General features: G+C 50.3%; 1 protein-coding gene across 3 annotated transcripts in view; it reads left to right on the forward strand.

The window, feature by feature from the left end:
- Positions 1–25,933, forward strand: part of CERS4 (ceramide synthase 4) — a 35,273-nt gene extending 9,340 nt beyond the window's left edge. For all 3 annotated transcript variants that reach the window (XM_070373778.1, XM_070373777.1, XM_005890725.2), the window contains 10 exons: positions 17,336–17,509; positions 20,334–20,451; positions 21,252–21,370; positions 21,474–21,531; positions 22,139–22,189; positions 22,540–22,632; positions 22,844–22,972; positions 23,338–23,444; positions 25,025–25,181; positions 25,425–25,933. In XM_070373778.1, the coding sequence (XP_070229879.1) occupies positions 17,337–17,509; positions 20,334–20,451; positions 21,252–21,370; positions 21,474–21,531; positions 22,139–22,189; positions 22,540–22,632; positions 22,844–22,972; positions 23,338–23,444; positions 25,025–25,181; positions 25,425–25,601 (1,182 nt within the window). In that variant the 5' untranslated portion in view covers position 17,336 and the 3' untranslated portion in view covers positions 25,602–25,933. The remainder of the gene's footprint in view (positions 1–17,335; positions 17,510–20,333; positions 20,452–21,251; positions 21,371–21,473; positions 21,532–22,138; positions 22,190–22,539; positions 22,633–22,843; positions 22,973–23,337; positions 23,445–25,024; positions 25,182–25,424) is intronic.
- Positions 25,934–27,077: the final 1,144 nt, after the last annotated feature.

Consider the following 27,077-nt stretch of genomic DNA (forward strand, 5'->3'; position numbering starts at 1 on the left):
ACTCGCTTGATTATTACGGGAGAGACAGATGCAATTGCAGGACCTGGAGAGTAGCTGAGTGTCTGGGGTGGTGGGGGGCGGGGGTGATGAGGAAGGGTCTGAGATGACTCTCAGATTCTTGTCCCCAAAGACTGGGTACATGGTGGGATGTTGGCCAAGAAGCACACTTACGGTGGAGGATGAGTTGAGTGAGATATATCTGGGCAAGGCATAGCCAGGCGCTGTTGGGTTAACCATTTTGACATTGGGAGAGAAACCTGGAAACTGCAGGAATCTGGAAAACCAAAGCACAGGCTCACTGATAGTGGGGGTGAGATTTCCCAGGGAGAAAAGCTGGTGTGAGAGGGTTCAGGACTGGCCTCATTTAGGGTCATAGGGGAAGAAAAACGGCTTGGATTAGATTAGCCAGGATGCCATGGTTCTTGGAAGGAGAGACAGACAAAAGGGGCAGATAGACCACTAGGAGGAATTGATGCTTTTGAATTGTGGTGCTGCAGAAGACTCTTGAGAGTCCCTTGGACAGCAAGGAGATCAAACCAGTTAATCCTAAAGGAAATCAGTCCAGAATATTCATTGGAAGGACTGAAGCTGAAGCTCCAATACTTTGGCCACCTGATGCAAAGAGCCAACTCATTGGAAAGGACCCTGATACTGGGAAGAATTGAGGGCAGCAGGAGAAAGGGACGACAGAGGATGAGATGGGTGGATAACATCACTGACTCAATGGACATGAATTTGAGCAAACTCCAGGAGATAGTGGAGGACAGATAAGCCTGGTGTGCTGCAGTCCATGGGGTCTCAGAGGGCCGGACATGACTTAATAACAAGAACACACACCACTAGGAGGTCAGGAATCCACAGACAGAACTGACCACTGGGGTTGGCGTGGGCCAGGGGTAGTCACTGAGGATCCAGGCAAAGCCCAGAGTAGATGGGGTGAAGTGTGGGCATAAAGGCAGCAGGTCCTGTTTTCCAAGAATGCAGGGGCTGATGTTCCGTGAGCCCATGTCCATCTAGAACACCGGGTGGTACGGGGCTGAGCTCACATGCAGCCTGGTCAGTTATCAGCTATGTGGCCCTGGGTAGATAAGTCAGTTCGTCTGTGACAGGAGAACAGTAACTGCCTTTAGGATGGTACATTTTATGTTAGGTGAATTGTGCAATTAAAAAAAAAAAAGATTAAGTCACCTTGAAATACACCTCTTGTAAAAATCAGTGACTCACAAAATAGGTGGACCAGCTCCCCATCCCCCAGCTTCCTGATAGAATACCTCTCCGGAGTGTGGACGATATCCTTTAGAGCACTGCAATTGCACATGTGTTGGATCTTTTGATGTTGTCCCAAGGTCACTGAGACTATATATTTTTTAAGTTGTGGTAAAATGCATGCAAGCTAAACATTTTACCATTTTAACCATTTTTAATTGCATGACTAGGTAGCATTAAGTATATTCACAGTATTGTCCAGCCACCGCTGTCCATTTCTAGATACACATTTTTATTCAATCTTTAGTTTTTTCTTTTCTCTTCTTCTGTTCAGTATTTGTTATTATCAGTCTCCAAATTAGTTAGCTGTCTTTTTTACCATCTCCGATCTGCTATCAAGCCCACAGTGGGAGGGAAAAACACCAAAAAACTTTTTTTGGCTTTTTTTCTGGATACATAATGCTTTCTTTTTCTTCTTGTACAATGTATATTGTATTTTATCTATTTTTTAAGATATAGTTGATGTACAGTATTATATGTTTCAATATTATATGAATCACAGTATAGTGATTCACAATTTATAAAGGTTGTATTCCATTTGTTGTTATCATAAAATATTTACTATGTTCCCTGTGTTGTACAATATGTCCTTGTAGCTTATTTATTTTATATATAATAGCTTGTACCTCTTAATTTCCTACCCTTCTCTTGCCCCTCCCTCTTCTCTCTTCCTACCAGTAACCTGTAGTTTGTGGATCTGTTTCTTTTGTGGTATATTCACCCGCTTATTTTATTTTTTAGATTTCACATATAAGTGATATCATACAGTATTTGTCTTTCTCTGTCTGACTTATTTCACTAAGCATAATACCCTCCAAGTCCATCCCTGTTGTTGCAAATTGCAAAATTTCATTCTTTTTATGGCTGAGTCCACAGTCAATTTTTCTATTTCAAATATTGTATTTTTCAGTTTTAGAATCTCCATTTGGTGCATTTTTTTAATAATTTCTGCTTCCCTACTGAGGTTTTTGTTGTTGTTCATTCATTAGGAGGTACTTTTCCTTCACATCCTTGAATATATTTATAATAGCCACTTCAAAGTCCTTATCTGCTCATTCCAACATCTGGGTCATCTCAAGGTTGGTCCTCAGTAATTTCCTTCTTTCTTGGGCATAGGTCATGTGTTCCTGTTTCTTCACATGTCAAGTAATTTTGGATTGTATTCTGGACATTATGAAAGATACCTTGTAGACACTCTGGATTCTGTTGTGTTCCTCTGAAGAACATTGATTCTTCCCCACATCCCTTTTTTAAATTTTCACAGGCAATTAAACTGTCTGAACTCAAGTTCCAAAGTCTCTTTCCCCTGGGGTGGGAGGAGGGTGATATCTTACTTTTCTTTAGCTTTACCCAGGCTGGTTGAAGTCTGCCCTGCACATGGTTCAAGGGTTAGCAAGAGACTTGCACAGCAATTTTGGATAGAATTTGAACCTGATTTTTGGTTGTTGCTTTTTGGCTTTTTCCTTTCCTGTGTGTTCTGCCCCATTGTTGAACTGTTATAGTCCCTTTGGATTCTGTCTTATCATTTTTCAATCCAGTTTCTATTTCCAGTGAGAAATGGGAAGCTCACCCCATACCATTCCCTTAGAACAGGTAGAGACTCCCCTCCAACTTTTGCCTATTTTTGGTAACTCTCTAGAGCTGTACTGCCCAGTAGAATTTTCTGCATTGATGGGAATGTTCCATACCTTCACTACCCAATATGGTAGCCACAAGCCACATGTGGCTATTAAGTGTAGAAATGTTCGTAATACAACTGAGGAACTGAATTTTAGATTTTAATTTTAATTAATTGGAAGTTAAATGAGCACATGTGGCTAATGGATACCATATAGGATGTTGGAACACCAAAACTTCAAGGTATAAGAGTTTTTTAGCATTTAGTCCAGAGTTTATCATTATCATCTCTGAGAGGGCTGGTCTGATGCAGCTAACTCCACTGTTATAAACTGCCAAGGACAGAACTCTTTTGGTGGTTTTCCATTACATGAATTACATATCAGTTCATTAGTGTCTCTGGATTTTGCTTTCATTTTTTCAACTCAGTGATACTACCAAGTCCATGAGCATAGCTTTCCCTCCTCTCTTCATCCCAATTTGATAATTTTCTTAATTAAAAATTATTTTAATTGTGGTAAACCACATATAGCAAAAAAATTATCATCTGGACCATTTTATACAATATTCACATTGTCATGTAACCCATCTCCATGACTTATTCATTTTCCAAACAGAAACTGTCTTCATTGAACACTTAACTCCCCATCCAGCTACTCTAGCCCCTGGCACCCATCATTCTACTTTCTGTCTCTATAAATCTGACTCCTCTAACTAAGGACCCCCTGTAAGTGGAATCAGATAATATCTGTCTTTCTGAGATTGGTTTATTTCACTGGGCATCATGACCTCCAGGTTGGTCTTCCTCCTCCTTTTAAATGCTTATGTAATATTTCATAGTATGGAATCCTGAATTTCTGATGGAATTTCTGATCCCCAGCATTGGACATCCAGGTTGCTTCCAGTTCTCACTGGAAGGGAGAGAGGGAGGAACTCCAAGGGAAGCAAGAAAATTTGGGGAGTGATGGATATGTGTGTGCTCTTTGCTATCTCGTGGACTGTAGCCTACCAGGCTCCTCTGGCTATGAATATTTTCAGGCAAGTGTACTAGAGTGGGTTGCCATTTCCTCCTCCAGGAGATCTTCCCGACCCAGGGATCGGGCCCACAGCTTCTGCATTGACAGGCGGATTTTTTCCCACTAAGCTACCTGGGAAGCCTATAGTGATGGATATCTTGATCCAGGTGATGAGTTCCATCAGTCCATACATATGTCAAATGCATTGAATCACACACTTTAAACATGCATAGTTTTTGTGTGTCACTCAATAAAGTTATGTTTTTGGTTTTTTAAAAAAAATTTTGGCTGCATCACATAGCATGTGGATCTATGTGGATCCCGACCAGGGATCAAACCCATGCTCTCTGCAATGGAAGCACAGAGTCTGGACCTCCAAGGAAGTCCCAGAGTTGTGTGTTTTTGTTTTTAACTAATTGCCTGAGCAGGAGACATAGGAGATGCAGGTTCGATTCCTGGGTCAGGAAGATCCCCTGGAAAAGGAAATAGCAACCTGCTCCAGTATTCTTGCCTGGGAAATCCCATGGACAGAGGAACCTGGAGGGCTACAGTCTATGGGGTCACAAAGAGTCAGACACGACTGAGCACACACTCAGCAAGCACTCTCCTTACAAGCCCATCAGTTTGCTTGACCTCTCTGAGTCCTGTGCAGGTAACAATCAGATCCTGCTGCCCCACCCCCCTTGCCTCTGGGGCTGGATCTGCTCACTTGCCCACAAAAACTTCCAGAGACCTGATCTCTCTTCCCTCCGTCCTTCTTGAAACTACCCTAACCAACTCCCAACACACCCCTACACTGGGTGATGCTGGGGACCCCACAGGTCTCTTCCTGGTCTGACCCTCACTCTCTGGTAGGAAGGCTCAGCTCTCTAAGCTCCCTGGGGCCAGCCAGGGCTGAACAGAAGCTTTGAAGAAAGGCCCTGGTGGGGTGGGCGGGACTAGGGAGGGAGCTCTGCTTCCTTAGGGTAGGAAGGATAGAGAAGGCCTCTTAAGTAGGGAATTTAATCTGACCCAGGTCTTAAAGACTAGTACAAATGAGCCCAGTGAAGGGGGTGCCTAGTGAAGGGGTGAGGGCACTTAAGGAAAAAGGCACCACCTGTGTAAAGACTTTGCCGCCACTGGGTGGCGCCCTTGGGGGCTCTAGCACCTGGGATATTCCAGGGGATGTAGGAGGGAGGGAACAGATTCCAGGAGGATGGTGGATGTCCCAAGTCAGCCCTCAGGCATCTGCAGATCAACCCTCACAGCCCTCCCTGACGGTTACTTTATTAGGGGGAGGGGGCAGTGGTAGGGGGTTGCATTGCCAAGGGGTGATTCTGAGAAGGTGCAGCCAGGGAACCTGGAGAAACAGGCTGTAGTGATGAGGGGTGGCCAATGGGCTGGGGATTCCAGGGAACATGGGCTAAGACTCTATGCTTCCAATGCAAGGGACCAGGGTTCCATACCTGGTCCAGGAAAATCCCACGTGCCATGGGGCAACTAAGCCCATGTGCTGCAACTACTGAAGCCTGCACACTGCAACAGAGACTCAGCACGGCCAAAAGTAAGTAAAGAAATAAATAATTGTAAGCATTAAAAAAAAAAAAAAAAGAAAACAGTTCAAGTGGGATGACAGGACTGAAGCAACAAAATTGGGTAAGGAGATGGAATAATATGATGGCTTCTTTGGTAGTGATCTGAGAAGAATTCTCCAAGGAGGTAACAGTGAAGCAAGATGTGAATGATGAGACAGAGATAGACAGGGGTTGCCTGGGAGAACAGCATGTGCAAAGGTCCTGAGGCAGGAATGAACTTGGTGAGTTGGTCATAGCACATGTAAAGGTCCTGAGATGGGAGTGAGCTTGGTGAGTTTTGGACACAGCACATGCAGACCCTGGAGGAGGAATCTGATTGGTGAATTGGAAGCCCACCAAGCAGCCATTGCAGTGAATTGAGTTGGGGGAGGGGGTGTACCAGCAGGGCCAGAGCATGAAGGGGAGAGGCAGAGCCCTGGACTTGGGACACCCCCCCCGCTTAGGATCCTTGAAGGTGGTATCTCCTGGCCTGGCTACATCTCTGGTCGTGAGCACCCCGCAGGGACCCTGCTCAGAGAGGCCAAAGTGGAGGAGCCGGGGCTGGGTGCAGGAGTGGCTGTGGTTATCTACAAATAACCCCCTCTTAGCCCATCACGTGCTCCCTGCCTGGGCCTCTAGCCGAAGGAGTCAGGTGACCCCAAGCAGGCCAGGCTGTGGGGGCAGTGAGTGAGTATGTGTGTATGTGTCTGTTCGTCCCTGCACAGCCCAGACAAGCCCTGCACTTTCAGCCAGATTTAAAATAAAACGTGTGTGCACAGCTCTGCTCTGCTGGGTGTTGCCAGGGCAGGGGGGTGGGGGGCGGAGTTCAGGGGTGCTCTGCTCATCCTCCCCCTCCCCGTGTCAGCACAAAGCCCTGATCGCTGTCTTCTACTTGCCCCTCCAATCTGGGGATATTTTTAGGCACTAAGAAGGATTATCAGAGTCTGGCTCCCAGGTGGCAGAGGCAGGGCTGGGAGTGGGGCCAAAGTGCCTTTGAGAAGCAGTCCAGGCTGGGAGACCAGCTTGGGGAGGAGGGGGAGGAACTCGAGGGTGGGAGGGGAGATGAGGATAAAACCACAGGCTGGTTAGGCCTGACCAGCTGCCCGCTTGGTGATTCTCCAGATGACCCCTCAGCAGCCATCCTGAGCTCATTCATTGGCTACAGCTTTAAAGAAAGGCTGCAGAGGGAGGCGGGGGAGGAGCATGGATGGGAGGATGTCCCTGGGAGAACCACTCAGAACCTGCAGGGATCAATGCCCTCATTCCCAGACTGCTTCCCCCACCCAGCTGCTAACAGTAACTACATTTTTACTCAGAGCTCACTCCACCCCAGGCATCATTCCCAACCCCTCCCGACATGGCGGGCAGCAGCAGGGGTGGGGCGGGTTGGGGGGTGGGGGTGGCATTGTTCCCATTTTACAAATGAGGAAACTGAAACAGTGGTGAGGTCAATGGCAGGTAAATTGGAGGAATCAAATCCATTGCAAGACCAGCGTGGAGCATACAAGCCACCCAGCTTCCTGAACCTGTACAGGGTGCAGCAAAGCAGAAGATCTAGCTGTACACATTTTTCAGATGGGGCACCTTGAGGCCCAGAGAGGCAGAGGGTCCACAGGGAACAAGCAGAGGAGTTGGAGTCCAAAGGAGAAACAAATGAAAGTTATCCCTCACCACCCTGAGCCTTGCTCCCGCCTGCCCCTTCGGAGGAAGGCATCTGTTAGAGGAGGGAGTGGAAAAGAAGTTTGAGGCTTGCGGGCCATTGATGCCTAGTTACAGCCATACCTGAGCCCCTTCTGCATGTCAGACACTGCCCATGTTTTCCACATGCAGGCTCACTGGCCTGCTTGACCACAAAGAAAGGAGGTGGGTGAATTCTCAGAGTTCAGTGTCTCTTCTTTATCAAGAGAGTGAAGGGGGTGAGTGAATAGACAGACACAGTTTAGAGAAAGGGTTTTTCCAGTAGTCATGTGTGGATGTGAGACTTGAACCATAAAGAAAGCTGAGCACCAAATAATTGGTACTTTTGAACTGTGGTATTCAAGCAGACTCTTGAGAGTCCCATGGACTGCAAGGAGATCAAACTAGTCAATCCTAAAGGAAATCAATCCTGAATATTCATTGGAAGGACTGATGCTGAAGCTGAAGCTCCAATACTTTGGCCACCTGATGTGAAGAACTGACTCATTGGAAGAGACTCTGACGCTGGAAAAGATTGAAGGCAGGAGGAGAAGGGGATGACAGAGGATGAGATGATCGGATGGTATCACTGACTCAATGGACATGTTTGAGCAAGCTCTGGGAGTTGGTAATGAACAGGGAAGCCTAGCATGCTGCAGTCCATGGGGTCATGAAGAGTTGGACATGACTGAGCAACTGAACTGACTGAGGAGGCCCAAGGCTGAGTCTTCTGCAGTCTGCAGCCCCCTTTGGAAGGCTCTGAGATTTGGAAAGTGCATTTCTGTTTTCCCTTCTGACTTGATGACCAGACAAGGCTATGCCTGCTTCAGCTGAGAGGACTAGGCATTGAGGTTGGTCATGCTCCCTTCCTTCTCCAACCCCCCTCTAAAGAAGGGCTGTCTGGCCAGCTTCCAACATCACAGTGAATGAGGCAGGGCTGGCAGAGGGTGCTTTAACTGGATCTGAGGTGGGAACAATTGAGAGGTGCCTCCAGGAGGAAGTGGCAACTGAACCGGGTTTTGAAGGATGTGTAGGAGTTTGCCAGACAGACAGGAGAGGTACGTTAGCCCTGTGAGGGCTGAGACCTTACCAGTTTTCGTCACCATTTTGTGTTCTCACTACTCAGCATGGGGCAAAAAATATTAGATGGTCATTCTAGGCAGAGGACGGCATTCGTAAAAGCTGGGGTGTGTGCTAGGAGCGGAATGTCTCAAGCAGTGGAAGTGGGCTTTGAGCTGGGGACATGGGCAGAGGCCTGGGATTATGGGATGCCACTGCTTGCGTGCATTTTCACTTGTCCCCAAAGCTCATCGTGACATGCCAGCACCATGGGTGCAGGGGACTCAGATCTTGGGAAGAACATGCGGCTGGGGGCCTGGACTTCTGAGTTCTGGCTCCAGCTCTAGCTGGCTGTGGGCCTTCCCAGGCTGCCCAGCCCGCTTACATCTGTACTGAGGGGTGTTCAGATAGGTGTGAGGGCCCTTGAGAAGGCTATAGATACCCTGTCGTGAATGTAGCTCTTGCTGGGAAGTTGTGTGAGGGTGAGGCCAGAAATTCTGGGCAGGGCATGTGCACTCATGCCCCTGTGGGTGCATGGGATCAGGCCAAATTTTCCTGTTAGTGAATTTTTTATGTGTTTTTTTTTAACCATTTTTAAAAATTGAAGTTTTGTTAATTTATGTGTTAGTTTCAGGTGTATAGGACAGTGATTCAGTTTATATATATATATGGTTAGTTGTGGAGAAGGAAATGGCAACCCACTCCAGTACTCTTGCCTGGAAAATCCCATGGATAGAAGAGCCTGATAGGCTACAGTCCATGGGGTCGCAAAGGGTCGGACGCAACTGAGCGATTTCACTCACTCATGGTTAGTTGCTCAGTCATGTCCAACTCTTTGTGACTCTATGGACTATAACCCTCCAGGCTCCTCTGTCCATGGGATTCTCCAGGCAAGAATACTGGAGTGGGTTGCCATGCCCTCCTCCAGGGGATCTTCCAACCCAGGGATCAAACCCAGTCTCCCACATGCAGGCAGATCCTTTACCATCTGAGCTACCAAGGAAGCCCAAGAATACTGGAGTGGGTAGCCTATCCCTTCTCCAGGGCAATCTTTCAGACCCAAGAATCGAACTGGGGTCTCCTGCATTGTAGACAGATTCTTTACCAGCTGGGCTACCCAGGAACTATATATATATACTTTTTCAGAATTCCTTAAGTTCTTTTATATATATATATTCTTCTTTAGATTCTTTTCCATTCTAGTTATTACAAGATATTAAATACAATTCCTTGTGGTATACAACTGGTCAATTTCATATTTGTGTGTTTAGTTGCTCAGTCATGTCCGACTCTTTGCGACCTCATGGACTATAGCCCACTAGGCTCCTCTGCCCATGGGATTCTCCAGCAAGAATGCTGGAAGGAAAAAAAAAAAAAAGAATGCTGGAAGGGGTAGCCGTTACCTTCTCCAGGGCATCTTTCTGATTCAGGGATCAAACCCGGTCTCCTGCATTGCAGGTGGATTCTTTACTGTCTGAGCCACCAGGGAAGTAGTGTTATCTGTTATATGTTAATCACAGACTCCTAATTTATCTTTTTTTAAAGACATCAACCACTTGGGCAGAAGTCCCTCCATCCTCCTATCCATCTGTCTGTTCTGTCTGGGTCTCCTGAACCTTGTGGGTCTAAACTAACCACTGTCACACACCTGTCTTAAGGAAAATTGCACAAGAGGAGAGCTGTGAGTTTACTTTTTATTCAGAGTCTTTATATGTGCACTCAGTCGTGTCTGACTCTTTGCAACCCCATGGACTGTAGCCCGCCAGGCTCCTCTGTCCAAGGGATTTTCCAGGAATAGAGGTGTAGGTTGCCATGGCCTCCTCGAGGGGATCGTCCCAACCCAGGGATCAAACCTGTGTCTCTTGTGTCTCCTGCATTGCCAAGGGGGTTCTTTACCACCGTGCCACCTCAGGGTCTTCTAGAGACAGCCACTTGGTAGCTCTGAGTAAACAGCTCCAAAGATGAAGGGGAGGAACCAGAATATACATGAATTTTGCGGGGTAGGAAATACATGCAGTCCAGCACACACCTTGGGAAAATATGATTGCCTGTCATGAAGAATAGATAAGATAATCATTTTCGTGCTTTTCTGTGTTTGGGAAGATGCGAGAATCTGAGGTCATTGAAATTCTTCTGGCTACGAGTCTAACTATCCAGGGACCCTTTTTGTCCAAAGCACAGAATGCCTCATCCTGTTTTTCTTCTATCCTGAATTCCCCTGTGGGCTCACTGCCTGTAGGTTGCAATTTAACCCTTCATGTAACTGGATGGTGAGCAGCACTCTTTGTTCCCTGTTTTGTTTTTTTTTTTTTTTGACACTTTTACCATCTGTCAGGCTGGGGCCTCTTGGTGTCCCTCCCACGCCAGCGTGTCCAGTGGTGGTGGCTACTCTTCATCACTTCACTGATGCCTGAACTCGAACGCCCTCTGCCATGGTCTTTGGGCTGATTCCTCATGTACACTTCCTTCCTGGGGGATTTCATCCATTACCTGCCCCAACCCCGGAGGAGCTCCAGCCGAATCCGTGGCCTCAGGGACATCCAAGGCACGGCCCTCCAAATCCACCCAACTCCTGCCCCCCAAATCCACTGTCCACTGAAAAAAAAAAAAAGCACAACCTAAAACCTGAGAATTATATTTTACTCTGTGGACATTCTGAGGACTTCAAGCCCAGAGACAGCCTCTCAGATAGCTCTGAGGAAGTGCTCTGAAGAGATGAGGGAGGAATCAGGATATATAGGAATGTTTGTAACAAAGACCAGGTAGTCGGAACTTCAAAAGATTACTGCTAGTTAAAACCAGGGCTTCCCTGCTGGTCTGGCGCTTTAAGAATCCACCTGCCGATGCAGGGGACACGAGTTCAATCCCTGACCCGAGGAGATTGCATGTGGCAGAGGGCAACTGGCCCGGTGCCCCACAATGACTGAAGCCCATGCTCCGTAACAAGAGAAGCCAAAACATTGGGTCCTAGATTTTTTTCAAGGCAGATGTTTTAATCTGCACAGAGGAGGGCGCACAGCGTGGAAGCACAGCTCAGCGTGTTTTCTCAACCAGAATACCACATGCATCAGGAGACAGGACATTCCATCCCCCAGCAACCTTTCCTGGCCCCTCTGATCCCTGCCTGCTCCTAACAGTAACCCCCCTTACCTGGCAATGTGCGTGGGGAGAAATAACGCCCCCCTTAATGACGTCTGCATCCTAATCCAGAACCTGGGGGTACATGCTACCCCATGTGGCAAAGGGAAACTGAGCTTTCAGGTGGACCTAAGGTTGCTAGTTGGCAGATCTTGGTGGGGAGGCGGGGAATGTAGTAGCTTCTCCGGGTTTATCTGGGTGGGCCCCTATTCTGGCCTCCAAAGCCACTTCCTGTCTGGGAATCCACCCCCGCCCTTGCCATCTCACCTAAAATAAAACTGAGGGCCATAAAACTCCCAGACTTCACAAGATCAAGTGTAAAATGGTGCAGCCACTCCAGAATACAATTTGGTAGTTGCTCATCAAGGAAGATATGCAGTGAAAGTAAAAAAGTGAAAGTGTTAGTCACTCTGTCATGTCTGATACTTTGCGACCTCATGGATTCGGGCAAGAACACTGGAGTGGGTTGCCGTTCACTTTTCCAGGGGATCCTCCTGACCCAGGGATCAAACCAGGGTCTCCTGCATTGCAGGCAGATTCTTTGCTGTCTGAACCACCAAGGAAGCCCAAGTATGACCCAGTAATTCCACTCCTCCGGACAGACCCAGGAAACAGAAAGACATCTATTCACACAAGACTGGGGACGTGAATGTTCTGAACAGTTTTGCTCATAACTACCCCAAACTGAATGCATCTCGGATGTCCATCAAGTGAATGATAAGACTTTCTTGGTGGTCCAGTGGTTGATTGGATCCCTGGTCTGGGAGGATCCCGCAGACTTCGGAGCAACTAAGTCCATGGGCCACAACTACTGAAGCCCACGTGCCCTAGAGCCCGTGCTCCTCAACGAGAAGCCACTGCAACAAAGCCTGCTCACTGCAATTAGAGAGTAGCCCCTGGTCACCACAACTAGAGAAAAGCCTGCATGCAGCAACAAAGACCCAGTGCCGCCAAAAAAATAAATAAAACAAATACATTTAATAATAATAAGTAAAAGTTAAAAAAACAAGTGAATGCCAACCAACTGTGGTATATTCATTTAGTGGGGCTTCCCTGGTAGCTCAGATGGTAAAGAATCTGCCTGCAATGTGGGAGACCTGGGTTTGGTCCCTGGGTTGGGAAGATCCCCTGGAGAAGGGAACGGCAACCCACTCCACTATTCTTGCCTGGAGAATTCCATGGATTGAAGAGCCTGACAGGCTAACAGTCCATGGGGTCGCAAAGAGTCGGACACCAGTGAGCAACTTTCACTGTTCATTTAGTACCAACAATTTGAGAATTAAAGCTACTGAACTTGCAACAACAGAGGTGAATCTTGAAAATATCATACAAGTGAAAGAAGCTAGACACAAAGATGGGGTTTGTGATTCCATTTATATGAAGCTCTGGAACAGACAAAAGTAACCCCCAATGGAAAAAAAAAACTGGAGCAGAGGTTACCTTTGGACGGTGGAGATGGAGGTTGACTGAGAAGGGACTGAGAGAGAGAGAGAAGGTGATGGAGGGAGGAGAATGTTTGTGGCTGGAGGTTGGTTTACATAGGTGCGTGTATTGGTCAAAACTCAGCAATTGCGCACTTAATGTTGATGCATTGTGCTCTAGTAAATTTTACCTTCAAAGAAAAAAAAACACGTAAGTCAATATTGAACTCTAGTTAATGATCTGCATGCTGAAATATTTAAGGGTGATGTGACTTGATGTCAGCTACTTTTTTAAAAGAATTTATTGAAGTATGGCCCTAGTGGCAGTGGCAAAGAATCCGCCTGCCAGTGCAGAAGATGCAAGAAACTCGGGTTCAGTCCCTCAGCGGGGAAGATCCCCTGGAGGAGGAAATGGCAACCCACTCCAGTATTCTTGACTGGAAAATTCCATGGGCAGGGGAGCCTGGTAGGCTACAGACCATGTGGTCGCAAAGACTTGGACACACCAGTGTGCATACATGCACCAGTGTGCATGTACATGGACACACCAGTGCACACACGGTTGATTTCCACTGTTGTGTTAGCTTCAGGTATACCGCACGGTGAACCAGTTATACACGATATATATTCTTTTTTAGATTCTTTTCCATTACAGGTTATTACAAGAAATTGAGTAGAGTTCCATGTGCTATTCAGTAGGTCCTTGTTGGTTATCAGTTTTATATATAGTAGTATATTGGCACCCCACTCCAGTACTCTTGCCTGGAAAATTCCATGGACAGAGGAGCCTGGTAGGCTACAGTCCATAGGGTTGCAAAGAGTCAGACACGACTGAGCAACTTCACTTTCATATGTATTTTAACCCCAAACTCCTAATTTATTCCTCCCCCTAAGCTGCTTATTTTGTGGGTTTCTGTTTGCTTTTAATGCAAATTCAGATCAGATCAGTCACTCAGTCGTGTCCAACTCTTTGCAACCCCATGAATCGCAGCACACCAGGCCTCCCTGTCCATCACCAACTCCTGGAGTTCACTGAGACTCACGTCCATCGAGTCAGTGATGCCATCCAGCCATCTCATCCTCTGTCGTCCCCTTCTCCTCTTGCCCCCAATCCCTCCCAGCATCAGAGTCTTTTCCAATGAGTCAACTCTTCGCATGAGGTGGCCAAAGTACTGGAGTTTCAGCTTTAGCATCATTCCTTCCAAAGAAATCCCAGGGCTGATCTCCTTCAGAATGGACTGGTTGGGTCTCCTTGCAGTCCAAGGGACTCTCAAGAGTCTTCTCCAACACCACAGTTCAAAAGCATCAATTCTTCGGCGCTCAGCCTTCTTCACAGTCCAACTCTCACATCCATACATGAGCACTGGAAAAACCATAGCCTTGACTAGACGAACCTTTGTTGGCAAAGTAATGTCTCTGCTTTTGAATATGCTATCTAGGTTGGTCATAACTTTCCTTCCAAGGAGTAAGCATCTTTTAATTTCATGGCTGCACTCACCATCTGTAGTGATTTTGGAGCCCAGAAAAATAAAGTCTGACACTGTTTCCACTGTTTCCCCATCTATTTGCCATGAAGTGGTGGGACCGGATGCCATGATCTTCGTTTTCTGAATGTTGAGCTTTAAGCCAACTTTTTCACTCTCCACTTTCACTTTCATCAAGAGGCTTTTGAGTTCCTCTTCACTTTCTGCAATAAGGGTGGTGTCACCTGCATATCTGAGGTTATTGATATTTCTCCCAGCAATCTTGATTCCAGCTTGTGTTTCTTCCAGTCCAGCATTTCTCATGATGTACTCTGCATATTTATTATTAATAGTATACCAAATTTATGCTAATATCACAGGATTTTACAACTTAACAAATAGTTATTAAAGTACATTTAGAAAAGAAATGTCAAAGAATTAAAAGGTAAGATAAAAAGACAGCAAATCAAGACGTGGTAATGGTGTAAAGATGGAAATATAGATAAGTGCAACAGAAGAGAAAATTCCATAAATAGATTTTGAAATATAATAACTTTTTAAAAGCTAAAATACTTACTAAAACAAGATAGGAAAGGTGAGCTACTAAGTGGTACTTAAAGAACAAATTGAGAAAAAAGTTCTGATTCCCAGCTTAGTTGTCCCAGCCAAATAAATTCTAAGTAAAGTCTTAAATACACATGTATATGTATGTGCATATATAAAATCACATTGTAGAAACTGTAGTAATAAAAATAGAATATGTATTAAATTGGAGGGTAAATCGCAATCTCTGAAGCAGCAGATAAAATCTTGAGAATAAGTCTTTTTTAAAAAACCATATTATTTAATCTTGAAAGAAGTAAGGTGTTAGTCGCTCAGTCGTGTCCAACTCTCTGCAACCCCATGGACCCCATAGCCCGCCAGGTTCCTCTGTTCATGGGATTTCCCAGGCAAGAATATGGAGTGGGTTGCCATTTCCTCCTCCAGAGGATCTTCCCAGCTCAGGGATGGAACCCAAGTTTCTTGCATCTTCTGTATTGGTAGGTGGATTCTTTACAGCGCCAACAGTCTGAACCTGGGTCTCCCGCATTGCAGGCAGATTCTTTAACATCTGAGCCACCAGGGAATGATGTCTTAAGATTAAAACAGCATTAAGAGGAGCTGATTCTTTTGTTGGTTCTCTGCTGTCATAGACTTTGGGGTGATAAAAGTTCTCCTGGGCTGAGCAAGAAGCAACGTTGTGGTCCCCCAGCTGTTTTTTTGAAGTCCACCCAAAAACGCACTGGTGGGTGGATAGAGGGATGGATGGATGCATGGGCAGATGTGTTATAAAGCAGCAGAGCAAAACGCGAATGGTAGCCTAGTGGTGGGTATATAAACACTCACTGTAAATTTGGCTTCTCTGTAAGATGTTGGAGGAAATCATCTGATTCCGCCTCACAGTCCACAGAGCATGACCTGCCCCCACCCCCTTCCTGCACTCACCTCCTCCCACTCTCTCCCCTTGCTCACTCTGCTCCAGCCACAAAGGCATCTTACTGGTCCTCCCCTGCTCATTGTTGCTCAGTCCTGCCTCAGGGCCTTTGCACCTGCCACTCTGGAAAGTCCCTCCCAGCCCCTCTCTCACCACCACTACCCACTTCTGCACATACCCAAGCCTTCCTCATCTCTAGGTCTCAGCTCAGATTGTGTTTCCTTAGAGACCTTCCATGATAAATCATGTCACCCTGTTTCTACCAGGCCCCATCAAGAAGTGTTGTCTCATTTATATATGAATCTGTTTACTTGTGGGCTGGCTGCCTCCCCCTGCAGGGCTGTGAGCTTCATGGGAACAGGAATGTGTCTGCTTTGTTCCCTGCTGTGTCTCCAACATCCAGCCTCAGGCTCTGGCATGTATAAGCCACTCAGAGAACATCTCATGGATGGATGGGTGGATAGATAGGTAGACAGATGGGTGGATGAACGGATGGATGAGTGGATGGATGGGTGGGTGGATGAACAGATGATAGATGAATTGATGGATGGGTAGATGGCTGGATGCATAGATGTAAAGGTGGGCAGGCATGTGGCTGGCTGGCTGAACAGATGAATAGGTGTGTGGAGGGATGGACGGATGAATAGATGGACAGTGGGTGGGTGGATGGATGAACAGACAGGTAGACAGGTGGGTATGGATGTGTGGACAGGTGGATGGATGGATGGGATGATGGACAGGTAAATGGGTGGATGGATAGGTGAATGGATGGATGGATGGATGGATGAACTCGTACATGTACAGGTGGGCAAGCAAATGATATGGCTGGATGGATGAATAGTTGAATAGGCGGACTGAACGGATGGGTGGGTGGGCTGATGGGTGGATGGATGGATGGACGGACAGACAAATGAATGAATAGACTTTGCAAGTGAGGACCAGTATAGGGGTTGGGGCACTTGTTTTAAATCTTGGGAACCAGAGAAGCTATTTGGGCTCCTCAGGACAGCGGGGCCCCAAGCAGCTCCCCAGCAGCTCTTGGTGGAAAGCTGGCCCACCTTGACCATTGCTCCATTATCTGGCAGCAAGCTCGGTTAGACTGTAGGTACTCTTGCCCAGCCGTGGCCAGGAGAAAGTGAGACAGCTGACATTCACACCTCAAGGAGAGTCCATGCGTGGAAGGATGGCCAGGGAGGGAATTGTGGATTCCTTAAATCCTTCATCTTTGGGCTGTTTCAGAGGAACCTCCCCTCAATGACAGAAAAGCTTCCCGGCTGCTTGAGAACTCAAGGTCATCACCCTAATCAGCCTCTCCCTTCTGCCTGCCTTTCTCATGTCTGTAAAGTACAGTATAATAACTACCATCATGAGCTACATTTAAGGGTCAGTAGTCACCAGGCTAAGCACTTTGTGCACCTTATGAAGCTGGGCTGTGAGGTGGATATTGCCATTCCAGTTTTACAAATGAACTTGAGATTCAGAGAGGCCAGGTCATTGGCCTGAGGACACACAGCCCCAGTCTGTCCTTCACACTGGCTCTAATAAGCTCCAGGTTGCCAGGGGCTGGGGGGAAGAGGGCAGGTTGCCCGGTCCTCCCACTCAACGTGTCCTGTGTGCCGAGCTGTCCATTCACTGGACCCTGTGTCCACAGGATGTGGTCCAGCCTGAACGACTGGCTGTGGAACGAGAGGTTGTGGCTCCCCGCCAACATCTCATGGGCTCAACTGGAGGACCATGATGGCCTGGTCTTCCCCCACCCCCAGGACACATTGATGGCTGTGCCCCTGGCGCTGGCCCTGGTGGTCGTTCGCTTCACCTTCGAGAGGTAAGTGACTGCGCCACCCACCCTGCGCTCTCCCATCTGCAGGATCGCATCCTCATGTGTCCCTGGAGGGAGCCTGGCTTTGAGTCACAGTGCTCTTCTGGCTCCATCCTGCCCCCTACCCCAGCTGCCGCCGCCCATATTCTGAGGGTCTCCGAGGCCTGGGACATTGGCTGCAGGTTTCTGGAAGTGCCAGCATCTCGGAAAACAAGTGGGGGCCTTGGGGGGGCAGGGGATGCTCTTGCTTTGCTGACCTGGGATGGGTCTGCAGAGGCCAGTCAGTAAGTGAAGAACTCCCACCCACTCCCTCGTCCTTCCTTCCTGTATGAGTGCCTCTCCTCCCTCCCTGGGCCCCACTCTTCCTTCCTGGTTCCTTCCAATGCCTCCCCTTTGATCTCCTTTGTAGCCAAAGGAAGGGCTAGGGCACTCCAGCCCCCACTTTGGGACCCCCTGTCACTCAGCTCCTGTAGCCGGGCCCCTGGCCCTGAGTGGATGCTGAACGCACCCATGGGTTTTCAGTTATTTCTCATGCGATCCAGACACTGCCCCAGACTGCAGTTCTTCTTTCCCTGGCCGTCCGTCTCCTGGGTCCCTTCCCTCTGTCCCACGCTCTTCTACCTGACTTACACTGTGGTCACAGCTCCCACATCTGCCTGGCCCCCACGGCCCACCCCCCACAAGGTTTGCCCCCCTCAAAGCTTCCCACTCGGTGCTAGGGGCCCCTCCCGCTCCCCTTCCTGCACAGCTCACATGTGATTTCAGATTCCACCTTTTTCTAAAAAATATGTATGATCTTCGCTGCAGGATGTGGTATCTTTAGTTCCAGCATGCAGCAGCTGTGGCATGTGGGATCTAGTCCCCTGACCAGGGGTTGAACCTGGGCCCCCTGCATTGGGAGCATGGAGTTTCAGCCACTGGACTGCCAGGGCCGTCCCAGGTCCCCAACCTTCTTTGCAACCCCCTGGCGTTTCTACACCGTGCTTGTCCCACTCGCAAGGAGCTTCCTGGAGTCAAGGTTCCCGGGACACAGGCTGGACATGGGGAATCCAGGGCCCATTCATTGACATTATATTTACCAGATACTCTTTGAGCTTTTACTCTGCCAACCCCTGCTCTGAGCAGTTTGCCTGTCTTAACTCAGCCCTCATGGCCACCCGGTGAAGTGGTACTGTTATTATCCCCATTTTACAGAAGAGGAAATGGAGGCACAGAGAGGTCAAGTGACCTGCCTGGGGTCACACAGCAAGTAGGTCATCTAGGACCAAGGCTTTGCCTGAGGGATTCTGGGAGGCCCAATTCAGCCAGGCCTTGAAGGCTGGGTCTGTTTTCTCACCTATTTAGCCAATGGCTCCAGCTGAGATGGGCATGTTAACTCCTCCCAAAGATATCCCTTGCTTTTCTAAAGGGCAATGAGGTTGTAAGTAGCTTTTCTGGGGTCAAACACAGGCAGAGGTTTTCCCCATTAAGGGAAAGTGACTCCTGGGCCTGCCTTTCGCTTGCTGTGTCGCCTGGGGTGGATCTCTGGCCTTCCTGAGCCTCAGTTTGCCTATCAGGACAATAATAATAGGGTTAAGTGAGCGGCACACAAGGTGGACTTAGACACGTGCTTGGCAGATCCTACGTTTCAATAAATGGCAGTCGTGGGGCCTCCTAAGCTGCAGAGGGCCAGGGTTCCATCCCTTGTTGGGGAACTAGGATCCAGAATGACCTGAAGCATAGCCAAAAGAAAAAAACAAAACATGGCAGTCATGTCCCATTCCTGCCTCCTCCCTCCCTGCCCCCCAGCATGAGTGAGTCTGGAATGAGTCCCTTGCTGTGCTGCCCTGAACCTCAGTTTCCCCCAATGTAAGGTGATATTGACACGGTGGACATGCAGCTTGGTCCTGACCCTGGTCTTGGACACCCCCTTGTGAGCACTGTGGTGATTGCCTCACCAGGGTCCCAGCTCCTCCAAATGTCCACAAGGGAGGAGGGGATGCCGGGAGGGAGGAGCCCTGAGAAGGAGCAGATGTGCTCCTGCCTATGGGAGGCCCCCACCCAGGTTGGGGGGCGCAGATCAGAACTCAGGCAGTGAAGGGATGCTCATCCCTGCTTTGGGATGGAGTGAAGGTGCCTGCTGTTTAGTCACTAAGTCATATCCAACTTTGCCACCCCATGGACTGCAGCACGCCAGGCTTACCTGTCCTTCACTACGTCCCGGAGTTTGCTCAAACTCATGTCCATTGAGTCTATGATGCCATCCATCCATCTCATCCTCTGCATCCCCCTTCTTCTGCCTTCAATCTTTCCCAGCATCAGGGTCTTTTCCATTGATTCAGCTCTTCACATCAGGTGGCCAAACTATTGGAGCTTCAGCTTCAGCATCAGTCCTTCCAGTGAATATTCAGGATTGAATTCCTTTAGGATTGACTGGTTGGATCTCCTTGCAGTCCAAGGGACTCTCAAGAGTCTTCTCCAGCACCACTATTCCAAAGCATCAATTCTTCAGCGCTCAGCCTTTTTTATAGTCCAACTCTCACATCCAGAGCTACCTGAGTACCACCAAAGTTGATCATCTCACATCCTGAAGACCAATCCAACTACCTTTTTTTTTTTTTTTTTCAATTTTTGGCCGTACTCCGAGGCATGTAAGAGATTCAACCTGTGCCCCCACCATTGGAAGGTGGCGTCATAACCACAGGACCACCAAGGAAGCCCCCCGAGCTGTCTTTCTTAGGTCGTGCCCATTGCAACAGGCTACCCCCTGCAGGCTCCCAAACTATGGCCTCGCCCCAGTGACCCCTGTTTCCCCACTTGGACTGACAGGCTTTGTCTCCCCTGCACCCAGATTCGTCGCCCTGCCCCTGAGCCGGTGGCTGGGCGTGCGGAACCAGATCAGGAGGCCAGCGGACCCCAATGCCACACTGGAGAAGCATTACCTAATGAAAGGGCGGGAGCCCACAGAGGTGAGATCCCCGACCCTCTCCTCCGTCCCCGTTGGCCTGCTTGGGTGCCCTGGGGGTAGCTCTGGAAGGGGTGCAAGAAAACCCCACCGCCAACCCCTTGAATCCCAAGGCCCATCAGCCTGTGAGCAGGACTGGGTTTTGGTTTTTATCCTTATTTTCGGCTGTGCTGGTTCTCTTGTTGCTCTGCACAGGCTTTCTCTGCTTGTGGTGAGTGGAGGGAGGGCTGCTCTCTAGATCGGCATGCAGGCCTCTCATTTTGACTTCTCTTATTGCACGGAGCATGGGCTTCAGGGCGCTCGGGCTTTTGGCACACGGGTCTGGTGGCCCTGAGGCATGTGCAGTCTTCCTGGACCAGGGATTGAACCTGTGTTGGCAGACAGATTTTTAACTGTTAGACCATCAGGAAAGTCCCAGGGCTGGGTTTTTATAAGGCCTGCTTTGGGGGGCTCCACCCTATGGACTTCCCCATGGCTCAGCAGTAACAAATCCACCTGCCAATGCGGGAGACTTGGGTTCAATCCCTGGGTTTGGGAAGATTCCCCTGGAGGAGGAAATGGCAACCCACTCCAGTATTCCTGCCTAGAGAATCCCAAAAGAGTTAGACATGACTGAAGCGACTGAGTACACACACATCACCCTGTGAAACCCCCTATTCCCCTATCAACATAGGTAGACCACCCCACAGGTGAGGTTTAGGACCACGGCGCGGGGAGGGGGTATGCAGAGCTGGGTCTTGGCTGTCCTGGGACAGTGGCGGGAGGCCACCTCTGTGACCCTGGCCCCCATCACCCGCTCTCCAGTCCCAGATGAACCTCCTGGCCTCGCAGTGCGGCCTCACGCTGCGGCAGACTCAGTGCTGGTTCCGGAGACGCCGGAACCAGGACCGGCCCTGCCTGACCAAGAAGTTCTGTGAGTCCAGGTAAGCCCAGGGTGGGGCTGGTGAGGGGGTGTCTGGGGGTGCTGTGAGGGGGGCAGTCTGCTCCTTTGGCAGCTTGCTTCATGGGCTCCCTCCCCACCTGCAGCTGGAAGTTTGTCTTCTATCTGTGCTGCTTCGTCTGTGGAACCATGGTTCTTTATCACGTGAGTGTACCTGATGTGTACCTGCCGTACCCCACAAGCGCCTACTATGTGCTGGGCCCAGACTGGATTGGGGAGGGGTGTGTGGGGCTCAGGCAGAGGGGGAAACGTGCAAAGGCACAGAGAGGGCGGAAGGAATGTGGCAAGGTTACAGTGAATGTCCACTTGATGGGTGGCCTGTTGAGGACCTACTGTGTGTCAGGGCTGGGGATTCTGAATAATAAGCCTCTGGTGTACAGTGAGAGGGCCTTCCAGGTGGCACTAGTGGTAAAGAACCTACTTGCCAACGCAGGAGACATAAGAGATGAGGGTTCAATCCCTGGGTCGGGAAGATCCCCTGGAGGAGGGCATGGCAACCCACTCCAGTATTACAGTCCATAGGGTTACAGTCCATGGGGTCACAAAGGGTTGGACACAACTGAAGGGCCTTAGCACACACACACTCATGCCCACACCCTACAGTGAGAGCAGGGCTGTAGTTGGCGGGAAACAGCCAGCCTGAGTGAGAGCAGCACGTTGAGAGCCAGGAGCCCGGGAGGAGGACCCAGGCCGGGGTGGGAGTTCTGGGTGCTAACCTTTGGATATCCTCAGACTCCCCCCGTCCCTGCAGGAGTCATGGCTGTGGACGCCGGTCAAGTGCTGGGAAAACTACCCACATCAGGTGAGTGCCAGGGCGGGTGTTTGGAGGCTGGTGGGAAGATCAGCATGGTCAGAGTTCCTATGGTCACAGGCAGGAGAGCCAAAGCGGGACATCCTACCATCATTCCCCTGAGTCCCACTCTATTTTTTGGCTCCCTTGTGGAATGGAGAGGGGCCAGGAGTCAGGACACTCAGAGCAGGAAACCACAAAACCACCACTCTGGTTACCTTTACGGACAAGGAGCTCATGCCTTCCTCACTCATTGGGATTCATGTGTGGTGGGTTTGAGCAAATGGGGAGGGCCTTGCCCCATACCCCATGCCCTGTGGGCGCCTCCACTCCCCACAGCTAACCTTGCACCCCTGCCACAGCCCCTGAAGCCAGGCCTGTACCACTGGTACCTCTTGGAGCTGAGTTTCTACATCTCTCTGCTGATGACACTGCCCTTTGACACCAAGCGCAAGGTGAGGCCAGGCCAAGACTCTGGCTGAGGAAGTGATGCCCTGGGATGATTATGACCCAGTTCCAGGTGGGGAGGGGTGGCCTTATCCCACACCCCAAGAACCTTGGCACCTCAGGGAGGTGGCAGGGTATCCATCCTCCAAGCAACCTCCCTGGGAGGGCCTGCTCCAGCCACCCAGCGTCATCCCAGCTGTAACCCTCCCTCTCACACAGGACTTCAAGGAGCAGGTGATTCATCACTTCGTGACCATCATCCTGATCAGCTTCTCCTACAGCTTGAACCTGCTGCGCATCGGCTCTCTGGTGCTGCTGCTGCACGACTCCGCCGATTACCTGCTAGAGGTGGGCGGGGCCCAGCCTGACTCCTTCCGGCTTCCACCCCACCCCCCCGCCCCGCCCCACCCTCCCTGGTGCCCCTGGGGTTGAGGCCCCACCCCCTGTCACCCCCTATCTGCAGGGAGCTGAGGCCCCACCCTATGTCTATCTTCAGGGAGCTGAGGCCCCACTCCCTGTCAGTCTTGAGAGGTGAGGCCCCCACCCCTGTCACCCCTGCAGATCACACTTTACCTGTCTAGGCAGTTCCTAGAGATAAGACCCTGCCCCAACTCACCTGGCCCAGCCCCGTGGCCCTTTTTCCCTGGAAGGAGGCCCTGCCATTTCTTGGCCCTGCCCCTCCCACGTCTATTTCTCTCTGCTGCCCTCCCCAGGCCAGTAAATTGTTCAACTACATGCACTGGCGGCGCATGTGCGACACTCTGTTCATCATCTTCTCGCTGGTTTTCTTCTACACTCGCCTTGTGCTCTTCCCCACCCGGTGAGTCAGCCCTTCCGCTGTGGGGCGTGGGGGTTCGGGGGGAGAGGTGGCTGAGATACGGGTCTGCCTCGCCATCGGTTCTTGGGTTCCCCAATCCAGGGAACTGGGGCCGTTGGCTGGGAAAGGGGTTTCCAACACAGGGCACAGCCTGTGCAAAGGCCCAGAGGTAGGCAAACAGAGCACTGGGCTTAGCCATCATCGGCCCCGGGTGCCTGGAACACGGACTGGGAGACCTGGTTGGGTCACCGTTTGGTCAAGTCTTTGGGACTTTGCTGAGCCTCCCGCCTCCCTCCTCTTTCACGCCAGCAGAGGGAACAGCGGGAAGGTCCTGTGGAGCTGACACTGGTGGATGGAGAAGTATAATAGGCAAACAAGTGGGTTTCAGAATATGTGCAGCTGTGATTGTGCTAAAGAGAAGAAAAGTCAGGAAGGGCACAGGAACTGTGTGGAGAGTTGGAATTAAGGTGGTTGGAGAAGGCCTCACTGACAGCATTCTAGAGGCAGGATAGTGTCCAGCATGTTGGAAGAACAGAGTAGAAGATCCCTGTGGGGGAAGCAGAGGGAGAGAGGGAGGAAGTGAAAGTGGAGAACGATGGGACAGAGTATGCAGGGCTTTGGGGAGAAGCGGGCCCTTATCCCAAGTCACTTGGGAGCCCTGAGAAGAGGACTGGAGGGACCCGATGTGGGTGCTCACAGGCTCTCTCTGGTGGCTGCTGGGGGAATAGCTGGTAGGAGGCTGGGGCTGAAGCTGGGGGCCAGGGCCCAGATGACAGCACTGGCCCAGGTAGCCAATGATGGGGCAGGACCAGGGCAGGTGAGAGAAGTGTGTGGGCTCAAGGAGATGACTCAAGGGTTATGAGATGGGAATGGGGTCAGAGTTGCTGCTTGAGGAACAGGAGCTTCGCTGTGACCGTTCTGGGTTTAAGGGGCTGGCAACACCCCCAGTCACCACCACAGCCACCGAAAAGTGGAGGAAGCGGTGGACACTAGCCTGGGGTCCTGGGGAGAGGGGCAAATGTTCAGTGTTTTCATCCACGAGACTGGATGGGGTCACCGGAGACCAGGTGTTGACAGAGAGGCCCAATTCTGGGGTTGTGGGTCAGGGGAGCCTGCAGAGGAGATGGAGAGGGAGCAGCCATGAAGTGGGGACCTGGGAGTGTGGGTCCCTGAAGGTTCAAGGGGAAAGAGGAGGTGGGCAGGCCAGCCAGGTGCCTGCTCTCTGATCAAGGCAGGTCACTGATGACCCTACAGCTGATCTGGGTGGAAAATGACGGGGACCTGAGAAGGTGTGAAAGGACCACCCAGGAGAGCTACTGGGACACTAAGCTCCCCCTAGGGGTTCAGGGTTATGGCTGCCAGTTGGCCAGCTTGTGCATTCTATGAATTTAATATAATCAGGTGAGGGGATTACTAAACTGCCCAACTGAAGAGCACAGGCATTACTCTTTGGTGGGAGGAGAGTAATGGGGAGCCATAGAAGGTTCTAGAGCAGGGAAGGTCATGCAAGTTAGAGATTCCCAGGACTGGGGGCTACAGCAGCCAGTAAAGCCCTGCCTCTCCCTCCCGCCCACCCACCATAGGATCCTCTATACCACTTTCTTCGAGTCCATTGGCAACTTCAGCCCCTTCTTCGGCTACTACTTCTTGAACATACTTCTGGTGATTCTACAGCTGCTGCATGTGTTCTGGTCTTGGCTCATCCTTTGCATGATCTACAGCTTCATAAAGAAAGGCCAGGTAGGGAGTCTGGTGGTTAAGACTCCATGCTGCCAATGCAGGGGGCGCAGGTTCAATCTCTGGTTGGGGGAACCAAGATCCCCTGTGCGCGGTGCTCGGGGCCAAAAAAAAAAAAAGTTAATTAATTAACAAATAAATTTATAAAGGAAAGAAAGACCAGATAGGGCCGGGGTAGTGTTGGCTAGCGGCATGCCTCTCTGGGGCCCCAGCCAAGCCAGTCCCCTGCCTCCTCCTCTTCCCCAGATGGAGAAGGATGTTCGCAGTGACGTGGAGGAGTTAGACTCCAGCGATGGGGAGGCAGCCGAGGAGTGTCCTCAGATGAAGAATGGGGCGGCACAGCGGCCCGGAGCAGCCCCCACTGACGGCCCTCGGAGCCGGGCAGCCGGTCGCATGGTTAACCGGCATACACCAGCCACGTAGCCGGCCAGAGGACTGGCCGCGAGGGGGGCTGCCCCAGCGTCGGGGGCAGCTCTGATATGTGGGGCGGCTGGACTGCGGGATCTCGGGCAGACTTTGTGGAGACAAGGGAGGGCCCCAGGTGGCGCTGATGATCGGTCTCCAGCCCCTTCCTTCAACCCACCCTCCCACCTTCTCTGAGCAACCAACAGAGCTGGGGGAAGAGGGGCGGCGGGCAGCTACAACGACACGCCAGCCCGCTAGCGCCACCTGCAGGCTGCAGCTGGCAACTGTGAAGAGCGCCGGGCGGAAAGGGGTCCAATAAACCTTGACCGGAGCCAGATTCTCTGCCTGAGAGCTTGTGTCCCCCTTACAGCTCCTCATCCATCCCCAGAGGCCCCAAGGCAGCCAGGACTTGGGTACCCCACCAACGGGACCCTCAGTGCCACCCCAAGATACATGCTCACCCCTTGGAGACCCAGAGAGCAGGCAGTGCATAGAGACCCCCTTGAATGAGTCCCCATCTCCCAGCCAGCGCCTGAGCCAAGCCATCTCCTCCCACAGCAGGGCAGCCCTGCATTAGCTACTCACAGACCCTGAGTACAGATGAGCAGGTACTGAGCTCAGACAGGTGGAGTCCTTTGCCCAAGGCCACACAGGTCCAAGCAGATGGGCAAAGGGGAGACTCACGCCTGTCCTGCAGTTCCCTCTCAAGGCCATCCCCAAGGTCCCCAGGACCCCCCTGAAGACAGTGAAATAGTGGTGGGGGTGGGAGAACGTACTTCAGGCTCCTTCTCAAGGGTCCACCTGGGAGAATTCAGCATCTCCTTATGAGCTGTGCAGAAGGGTACCCCCACCCCAGTGCTCCAGAATCCACAGCCTCAAGGTTCCACACAAGACCAGAAAGGGGTGCCTTCTGGAAACACCAGAGACGGGGTTGGAGAAGAGAAAGGGTAGGGACACCAATCTTGCCTTCTGTGCTTCTCAGCAAAGAGGAGAGGGTGGGAGTAGGGAGAGATGGCAAAGAGGAGAAAGGTTCCTGTTCTGTGTCCACTGAGAGACAAGGACAGAGGGAGAGGAAGGCAGAGAAAAGAGATTCATGTGATCCAGCAACCCCAATCCCGGGCATATATCCAGGCAAAACTAATTCAAAAAGATCCATGCACCCCTGTTAATAGCAGCACTGTTTACAACAGCCAAGACATGGAAGCAACCTAAGTGTCCTTCCACAGATAAATGGATAGAAAAGATGCATATACACACAATGGAATATCACCCATAAAAAAGAATGAGATAATGCCATTTGTGGCAACATGAATAGACCTAGAGGTTATCTAGATAGACCTAAAGTACAAAAGTGAAAGTGTTGGTCACTCAGTCATGTCTGACTCTTTGCAACCCCATGGACTATAGCCCACCAGGCTCCCCTGTCCTTGGAATTCTCCAGGCAAGAATACTGGAGTGGGTAGCCATTCCTTTCTCTAGGGATCTTCCTGACCC

This window comes from Bos mutus, chromosome 7 (genome assembly GCF_027580195.1).
Source record: "Bos mutus isolate GX-2022 chromosome 7, NWIPB_WYAK_1.1, whole genome shotgun sequence".
Taxonomy (NCBI): Eukaryota; Metazoa; Chordata; class Mammalia; order Artiodactyla; family Bovidae; genus Bos; species Bos mutus.